The sequence below is a fragment of the Phaethon lepturus genome, unplaced genomic scaffold (assembly GCF_000687285.1).
Source record: "Phaethon lepturus isolate BGI_N335 unplaced genomic scaffold, ASM68728v1 scaffold7302, whole genome shotgun sequence".
Classification (NCBI taxonomy): Eukaryota; Metazoa; Chordata; class Aves; order Phaethontiformes; family Phaethontidae; genus Phaethon; species Phaethon lepturus.
Window position 1 is genome coordinate 31,206 of NW_010525467.1, and position 9,761 is coordinate 40,966.

At 35.6% G+C, this 9,761-nt stretch overlaps 1 protein-coding gene across 4 annotated transcripts in view; it reads left to right on the top strand.

The window, feature by feature from the left end:
* ZNF143 (zinc finger protein 143) overlaps positions 1–9,350 on the top strand; it is a 28,393-nt gene extending 19,043 nt beyond the window's left edge. For all 4 annotated transcript variants that reach the window (XM_010282747.1, XM_010282749.1, XM_010282748.1 and 1 more), the window contains 5 exons: positions 1,081–1,308; positions 2,564–2,712; positions 4,341–4,502; positions 5,307–5,453; positions 8,604–9,350. In XM_010282747.1, the coding sequence (XP_010281049.1) occupies positions 1,081–1,308; positions 2,564–2,712; positions 4,341–4,502; positions 5,307–5,453; positions 8,604–8,687 (770 nt within the window). In that variant the 3' untranslated portion in view covers positions 8,688–9,350. The remainder of the gene's footprint in view (positions 1–1,080; positions 1,309–2,563; positions 2,713–4,340; positions 4,503–5,306; positions 5,454–8,603) is intronic.
* The last annotated feature ends 411 nt before the right edge of the window (positions 9,351–9,761 follow it).

Genomic DNA, 9,761 nt, shown 5'->3' on the forward strand with positions numbered 1-9,761 from the left:
CTGTGTCATTCTCCTTGTGAACACTGTTTTGGTGCATTGTAATCGGCTATAGTCACGTTTATATGACCTGGCATGGGACTTCTGTTTGGGCCTCGTCTCCCCTCAGCTGAGGATATAATTAAGCAGTCAAGTTTCCCGCCTTGCTGTCAAGGCTAAATGAGTTTGGTTTGAATACAGAGTTCTTTAAAACAAATGCAAAACCTTGTCTTCAGTGGACATGAGGCTAGATCCTTAATACGGTTCTGGGACTTGACTCTTTTGTGAGCTGTTTCTTAAATAAATAATAGTAAAGCACTAGCCTGAGCTTCGCTTTGGCTCACCATTGTGAGTCACCCTTTCATCCCAGCTGTATTTTCCTTGCTGTTGGAGCAGTGGTCAAAACCTTCTTTTTATAGACTGGAGGTAAAAATACTTAGCTAACGTGATTGTCAGGGTTAGGCAGCAGAAATAATAGGCACAAATTCAAAAGTTCTAAAATGTAAAAGCCAGCGATAGCCATATTGGCGTGCTAGCCTTATCTATTTTTATAGAAGCACTGACAAGTTTCATAGAGGTATGTTTTGTATCTCAGATTATCCTTTTAGTTTATAATGTAATTTGGACATTTATTTCATTGATTTTAAATGAAAGCTGGTTTTATATGAAACTGTAATTGTTTAAACATATACTTCCTATAAATTTCTTCAGAGCTTAAAGACTCAAAAGTAAGTGAAATCATATTAGTGTATCAATGTACCTGATTATTGAGGAGAAGTGAGGTTTCCAGTAATAAAAGGACAAAATTCTCAATACAGTGCCAAACTGACATCACAGGTTTCAGCCTCTATTATTCTGTGTTCATCAGAAGGATGTTTTAGATGGAATGATAGGGAGAAAAAAAGGCCCAAATGTTTACTGGCAGTAGTTTTTAAAAAAAGACAATGGGAGGCTGCATTGATAAATTTTGTGAGCTTGAGCTTCACTGTTGCCTTTGACATTGAAGTATGGTTGGTAACGAAGATGTGTCACTAATATCATTTGACAAGTTTTTGTGTGCATCCTCAATAAAGTTCTCTTTATTTCTTTTGTTTTTCCATACAGGGGAGAAGCCCTATGTCTGTACAGTTCCTGGTTGTGATAAACGTTTTACAGAGTATTCCAGTTTATACAAACATCATGTTGTACATACTCATTCCAAACCATATAACTGTAATCACTGTGGGAAAACATACAAGCAGATTTCTACACTTGCTATGCACAAGCGGACGGCACACAATGACACAGAGCCCATTGAAGAAGAACAAGAGGCTTTTTTTGAGCCACCTCCAGGTTAGAGTTTCAGTCTTTGAATCTCTTGTTGTAAAAAAAATGGGCTGGATAATATTTCGCTGGTTTTTTATAACTAGGGAGATGAAAGCATAGATAAAGATCTGAAGTATTTAATAAAGTTATTTAACTTCTTTGTAGGACTTTTTAGTGTAGTGGGCAACTTGTAAACGGAAACTGAGAGCGCAATTGAGCAGATTGTACACTCATTTATAGCAGTCCTGGAGATAAGAGGGAAATCTGAGTTGCAGTCCCAGCAAACCAGCTATAAACATGAATGTGGGAGGGGACCTGGGAGAATATAAAATGTTTGTTTGCAACGCACTGGATTTTTCTTAGAGATTTTTCTAAGAGTATGTGTAACACCATGGTTGGTGACAGTCTTTTGTGCAGGAGTAAAGGCACGGCCTTGAGAAAAGGAAGATCTTTCTTTGCAGCACCCTGATACAGTGCTGACTTTGCTGCCGTTGATAGCAGTTTCTGTAAACTGTCCTAGAGGCAAAGATGAAAATAAGCTTATGTGCTGCGGTAGTCATTAGAATATGTTTTTCATGGTATCATGAGTATTGAATCCTATGACTATAAAAGATCAGACTGAAGGAAGTACTGTGATAGGACAAATATCATTTGTCAAATTGTGATTTTTAGATGTGACTGAAGATAGGAAATACATAAACAAATTGTTTTGGTCAGAAAAGTTGTTTTACTACACGTATTTGGGAAACTGCACTGAATGCCTCAAGCAGATTTGCTATAGTCTAATTCCTTTTAAGGGAATGATAAGATTCATTTGCTGAGGTTAAACATTTATTAAGATAATGAACTTACTTAAATCTTCACACAAAGGCATCACTATGTTCTTTTATATGTCTGTTAATCAGTAACTTTTAAAAAGCTGCCAGTTGTGTTTGCATGGAACCCCTTGTATGGAGAGGTTAACATTTAATGACTGAATTAGAAATGTTTGTCACCATTTTAATACTTGCTTATAAACTAAATGTAGATTTTATGTGTAGTGTTTATGTGTGTTAAAACTCATTGCTAAAAGATTATACCCTGTGTTCCCAAAACAACAGACTTTGTGACTTGCTTTTGGTGTCTTTCCTCCTTTTATTTTTCTCATCTTTCCACTAAATTTTTTCCATTGGAGTGTGTAAAACCTTCAAACCAGGCTGGCACTTAATTCTTGCCATTTGCTCTCCTGGCAGCAAAATTTTGAGTATGTAAACTATCCTCTTGCCTTCTTTGTATCAAATAGGTCAAGGTGAAGATGTTCTCAAAGGCTCCCAGATAACCTATGTGACAGGTGTAGAGGGAGAAGATGTAATTTCTGCACAGGTTGCTACAGTTACTCAGTCAGGATTAGGTCAACAAGTAGCACTAATATCCCAGGATGGAACCCAACATGTAAGTAACCACGGTGTTCAAGAGCTGACAAAAATGCGCTGAGAATTGAGACAGGTGTTTGCAGATACTCCGTGTGCTTTCTAAAATCAGTTAGGATTCTTGCTAAATACATACATGGGTTTCTTAAGGAAAGCAGCTTCTTTGGAGCTGGCTCAGGATATGTTTAGGGTTGGGCCTCCTGTGGAATACCTAAATTAAACCACATATTCTGACATCTGAAAGTGTATTAATACAAAGTTAAAATTTTTAGCTACCGTTGTTATCTTTGTCACTCTTAAAGTGGTTTCTCATTCTGAGGTTTCTCAGAATTCCCTGATTATTAATATTTGATGGTCATCTTCACTGTTGTCTTGTCTGCACGCACTTTGGGGGTGTGGGAAATCTTTTTAGTCCAGCTGCCTGCTTTACAAGCTGTTTGGTAGCGTGCAGTTCTTACCATTTCGAGCATAAACAAGAGGATAAGGAATGCTTACTACCTACGCTTGAAAATTCCTATGGATTTTTTTTTTTTAAGGATTCCCCTGAATATATTTTTTTATGGATTTCATATGAAATGTCATAGGTAGGGGATTTCAACACAACTCTTTTGTTTAGCTGTGGCAATATATCAAAGGCATATGGGGAAAAGTTTATATCTCAGCTGGAAAGGTAGCTGAAATGCCAGTAGCATGTGAAAGAGATCTTCTAAATTCAAATTGGAAATGAAATATTAAAGGGGGCTGTTATATTGCCAGCTCTGAACATTGCAGCAATACTAAGTAACTGGCATTTTTACCGTCTAAAATGAAGGCCTGCGGAAGCCTTGATATAGAGTTCTCACATTTACTTAAATTACCTTTCAGCTTGACTTTAGTCCTGGGATGTTTTATTACCTTGTAAATCAGACATCAAATCACGTAACTAATGCCCTAATGCATTTATACTGGAGGCATCAGTAATTTATATAATTAATTTTTTATGAATTGTTTATTTGTGGTTTAAATTTTAAGCCCTCATAGGCCTCTTTAGTATTTCCATTAAGATAAAAGTATGTCAGGTGGTACTACCTTGAATCACATTGTCCATTGTGTAAGACATGTGCATAGATAATCTGTCATGCAGTTATTTGGGATTATCTGATCTGATTAATGTGGAGTTACAGACTCTGGGGCCAAGTATGCATCCTTTTTCTTATTACTGAGAGCTGTAATTTTATTTCTGCAAGCAGGTAAGTGTGTCTGAAAGGTCATGGAATATTAGGTCCCAGTCAGTAAGATGAATGCGATGAGGCCTCTGACCAAGACAGTGACTTAGCCAAAGCTTGACAGTGATTCTCAAGGAATGCAGGAGCATGCTGGTCAGGAAGTGGAATAACGGCTACTAGATCTTTTGGCCAGTATGTTACTTGTGATCATGGCTTAAAATATTTTTTTCCCCCGCTATTATGAACAAGTTGCCTTTTTGTATTCCTGCTGAACCAACTAGCAAGAATTTGTTTGATGAATGCTGTTACACTTAAAATGCATGTAATCTTTTTTTTTTTCCCCAAACCTTACTTAAAAACATATGTTCTCTTGCCAACAGCTAAGACTCAGGTATGACTTGAGCAGCGCTTCATTTTTTACTTCAGGAATTATTTTGTGTTTCAGGTCAACATATCCCAGGCAGATATGCAGGCCATTGGCAATACTATCACTATGGTAACACAAGATGGCACCACCATCACAGTCCCTGCCCACGACGCAGTCATCTCTTCTGCAGGCACACATTCCGTAGCAATGGTTACTGCAGAAGGCACAGAAGGACAGCAGGTAAGATATTATCCTGCATACATGTTGTAATGTTCCTTTATAAGATGACATAAAATAGGCACCTAAGCCATCACAGTTCTGTCATTCACATAGATAAATCCAAGTAAAGCAGTTTTCAACACCTGGCCATAGCATTCTCCTTATAAGAGTATGGTGTGTTCTGCTCCAGTGTTCTATGTCAACATATGACAGAATCTTTTAAAAATAATTGGGCACCAAGAAAAAATTCTGAGGTACCAGTCCGGTAATTCATTTAAGTGTATATAAAATAAGACCTGGAAATGCTAAGTGTTTTTCCCCAAAGTCACATAGGCAGAGCTAAGAATAGAATCCAGTATGAACTATAACTTTATCACTTAATATTATGGGACTGTAATTTATTTGGCAGATAGGAAACATTTGTGTAACTATATATTTGTGGGTTTGTTTTTAATATACAAATACAATAGCTATTTTTTTTAGTAGAAATATAATTAAAATGCATTCTGCTGTTCTAAAAATGCGCCACATGAAAATGAAGATACTTCTTCATCACCGTGCTCTGTATGTATAAATAGTCACAGGTTTATAGGCACATTTACTGAACTTCTGTGCAGTGCTGAGGATATTTGTATTTTGAGAGCTAATTAGATAACTTTGAGAACACAGTGATGACAACCTTTCTTAAAAAATCTATCTTATGGACAGTAAAATTATGCTTATGATTAATCACAGCTTTGAATTTTACTTTGAAGATGACCATTGTATGAGGTCAGTAACAGATCTGTCATCCAGTTGATTTTTTTTTTTCCTTTGGTCTTGAAGGTTGCTATTGTGGCTCAAGACTTAGCAGCATTTCATAGTGCCTCATCAGAAATGGGACATCAGCAACATGGGCACCATTTAGTGACTACAGAAACTAGACCTGTTACATTGTTGGCTACATCCAATGGAACACAAATTGCAGTTCAGGTAAGATGGTTATAAATGTTCTGTGGAGTGTTTCTTACTTCTAGAGCTAGAAGCTCCTAGTCATGTAAGAAAATTATTTGAATAAGCCCTGAAAAAATAGTCCATAACCATATGATTGCATATCTTAAATGATATACAGGGTAAGGAAGAGGAATTAGAAGTACCTGGTTTTCCAAATCTACATGTAGAACTTCCAGAAAAGGGGGAGGTTATGCGAGGGCCAAACTTCAGGTCAACTGAATTGTTTATGGAGTCACAGCTTTCCAGTGGAAAAGCACTTTCAGTCATCCTTCAGCATTACATACAGAGCTGATACATGTAAAACCAAACTCAGAGTAAATTTCTGTGAACTTATACAGGTAAAATTACTGAATTTATGTTATTTGAACCTTGAAATGCTAATGTCAAAAAAGTGTAAACAGTGATACAGAAGGATTAATAATCAGAAATCTCTGGAAGTAGTAACCTTCTGTTTATGTGTCAAACCAGCACAGTATAAGCAGCAATCTCTGTATGTAGTTCCTCACATTGTAAAAACACTGTAATGGAAGAGTAATTTGTAGGTATGAAAGAGTTTTAATGGGAACCAAACACAAATTAAGCTTTTATCTAGAAAGTAACTGAAAACAAAACCTAGACAAGTGTTTTCATGAATAGTTTATTCAGAGGGAAGCTTGGCTTGACTGGAAGGTTGAATGAAACTTGTTGTGCAAACCATGGCCAGTATGCTACCTTACTCAAACATTAAATTAACTATGTGTATATTTTATTTTTGTTATATATGATACGATGGCAGGTTAATCGAAGCTTTTGGAAATTTTAAATCTGGAAGATTTAGTATTTTAATTCATCTCCTTAAATGACATTGCACTCAAGGGTTAGATAAATGACTGAAGGATCTTGGGGAAATTGCCACTTCAATGACAAAAGCCAATTTTAAACTCAAAGTGAAATAAAAGGAGTTGAATTAGTTTAAATTTTAGGTTGCATAGTAGTATCAGTCCTGCAAAGTCCCTAATACTTTTGGTCCACTTCATAGCCCTCTTGATTCTGTGCTTAACTTCATGCATAAATAAGAAGTCCAGTGGGAATGTAATGAAGCTACTTTTGTATTCAAACTTACTGTGGAATTGGGACTCAGCACTTTGTGGGTTTGATCCTGTCGTTGTTGGGGTATCACCACAGACACACATTTTGTTCATGGAGAACATGGAGAAGCACAGGAACCATACATCCTGAAACACCATATAATTAGGAGGAGTATAATGTTCATGGATGTGATACACCTTTTGAATTTCAAAGGGAGTTGAGTATATGCCACTGTCTTGCGTATGGTTTGCTTGGTCAGCCTTAGCTCTGACAAATACCAATATAAAAGAACATCAGTGTGATTATTCAGAGAGGAGATGCTCAAAAAAGTTTCCAAACAAACAAAAAGTATGAAGCAGTGTAAGTTAATGTGTTCTTGGAAAGTTCTTGGAAATAGCTTCAAATGGAAAAAGAACTGCAGAAAATGCATTCACAAATTTCATTTCCAGGGTGTAAAATACACTTTGCATGTGGAAGTAACAGCAACTTAAGTCTGGTTCCCTCAAACTGTTCATATTTGCTGAAACGAATATGAGATCAAAACCTTTGAGCATTTGAGTCTCAGGATTAATGCTGCAGTCTAAGTGTATGTATGCATAGTACTCTCTTAAGAGCTGAGACTGAAAAGCATTGTGTTAATATCTTCAAGCAGAAATAAGGGATTGGTATTTTCCTCTTTGTTAAATGGAAAATAGCAAGTCAGATGCTGATTGAAGACCAATGAAAGTCAAGAAGCTCTTAATTCTGAACTCCTCTCTTGAGCTAAGTTAGCAGTAATCAAAACTGCATGTGAGAGAAAGTGTATCAGAAGCCAATTGTTTGCATGAGAGGAAAAAAAAAAAGTAACTTGCACCCTCAGCGTTGTGTCCTTTGAATGAAAGGAAAACAAAGGCACTCTCTGCACATGCCCCTCTCTTGTTACCAGCAGTGAAGCTTTTAGTGAAGTATCTTTATATTTATTAATCTTAAAATATACAATACAAATAGAAGAAGAGAGAGAATTCAAAATTAAAATAGCACTGATTATTCCTGAGTTCTTGATTGTTTCTGTTTTGTACTTTGATACTAACAAATTAATCCACTTGGTTTCTAAATACTGATAAAGCCAGGAGCCTGATGGCCAGATTGAAGTCATAAGGAGGTGGTAACAGAGCTCTTCTGGATTTGAGTGGCTCCAGAATGTGGTATCCAGTGACTGTAAAAAACAAGTTACAAGCGATATTTAGAACTGTCCCATTAGGTCGATCCATCTGTCAAGTACTTCAGTTTTACTTTTCACACTTTAATAGGTCTTTCTCCCGAGCCAATAGGCAATGGCAAGCTTTACATTTTTGTTAAGGTGAGGTTGTCTTCAGTGTTTCCATCACTGGATGTATGTGCGTGGTGTACATATTATAAAACTCCATGGATTCTTTCCCAAAATTGTGTCCAGTTGTCTTTATTCAGGGTTGGTTGATGTGGCTTCTGACAGTGCCAGATACATTGACGGCCTTGTAGTTACAACTACAAGGTTATTTCCTCTCGGAGACACATCGAACAGTGTCATCATGACTGCTTTTTTATACAGTCAGGATTCTGCAATAATTATACACTTTCTATAAATATTAATGTCATATGGTGTTCCAAAGAGCAAGCTTTCTGCAAGAGAATTAAGAAAAATGAAGATGTTTGTTCGCTTTACCAGTGTTAAAATGTAATTAAACAGCCACCATGACTTTTGAAAGCCTTATCTTAGCTTTGTTATAGCTGCTAAACTGAAATATCATCTATTTTGTGTTTCATGAAATGTGTTTACTATGCAGCAGTTCTTTGAAGAAAATTTATTCGGTAGATACATAGAAACTGAGTTTAATCTGCTGTCGGAAGCTATCGTAATTGTCAGGTTGATTAGATAGCTGCTAGTATATGTTACCCAGAAGAGGTGTGACAATACTGATCACACTTATTTGTGCTAAAGTATTGATCCATAGCTAGATCATTGGTTTCATATTTAATGTTTTTTACACATATATCCATATGTAACATTTTGGATTTATTTATGTTTAAATGCATTTGTTTCAGCTCGGAGAACAACAGTCTCTGGAAGAAGCCATTAGAATAGCCTCCAGAATACAACAGGGTGAAACACCAGGAATTGATGATTAACTTCTAAAACTGCTACCAGAACAATAGAGTGAAAGGTATTTTATTTTCAATCAACAAAGGTCCATGCCAGCAGCAATCCATAAAAACTTTGAAGTTCCCCGCTCATTGATACTGTGTACACTTTTTATGCAAGAGCGAAGAACATTTTGTAAGTTTTGTGTACATAACCCTTGGAATGGACTGACATAATCTACTTCCAACTGTTGTATATTCAGGAGTATGGAATTAGGATTATATAGTAAATTTCCTTGTTATCCTTTCATCAGATTTCAGACCAGTCTACAAGCAAGTGAAAAATTAAATAGAAGTATTGGAATTAATTTTTAATGTCATGTACAAATAATGAAGGCATTACTGAAGATTTCAGATGTTTAAAATACTATTAAAAATCATTATTTCGGGAACCCTTACAAGTAATAAAGATGACAAAGCCTTTTAAATTGCTTTCCATAAATGGAAGAGTCTTGGATTTTGAGCCTACTGTAAATCTTCGTATTTTGATTTGTTTCACACAGATTTGAATACTCTTTAGATTATCCACCCCATCTCATTCATTGTAAATACAGACTGTTAATGCTGGAAGTGCTAATTATATTATCTTTAAATTGGATTATGTACAAAGAAGAAACTTTGGTTGTTCAATATTAAAGGAAGTAAATCTAATGATTTTGTTTCTTTACATATTTTACTTAAGATGTTACTCTCAAATTATTATGCAATAAAATATAGCAAGATTGTATTGTCTAGATAGGATGGTATTGTTGTGTGACGTACTGTTTTACTTTTTAATGAGACTGAAGTTCAAATTATTTATTTATGGCCTTGTACAAATTTTTCCAAAGTTTATTTATGATAAACTTAATTTTTTGACATATTAATTTTGATCATAATCCACTGTAGTGTAGTAAGTAATTAATGTTAATAGTTATTTTAAATACCCTAAAACACTACGAGAATGATTAAAATAGTAATTATTCAACTGATTTTGACTAAAAAGTAAACTACCTGTTTTCAAGAGGAATATTTTCAAATGGTGCATTTGTGGCATAAATCAAGTACTAACAGTCTATTTTC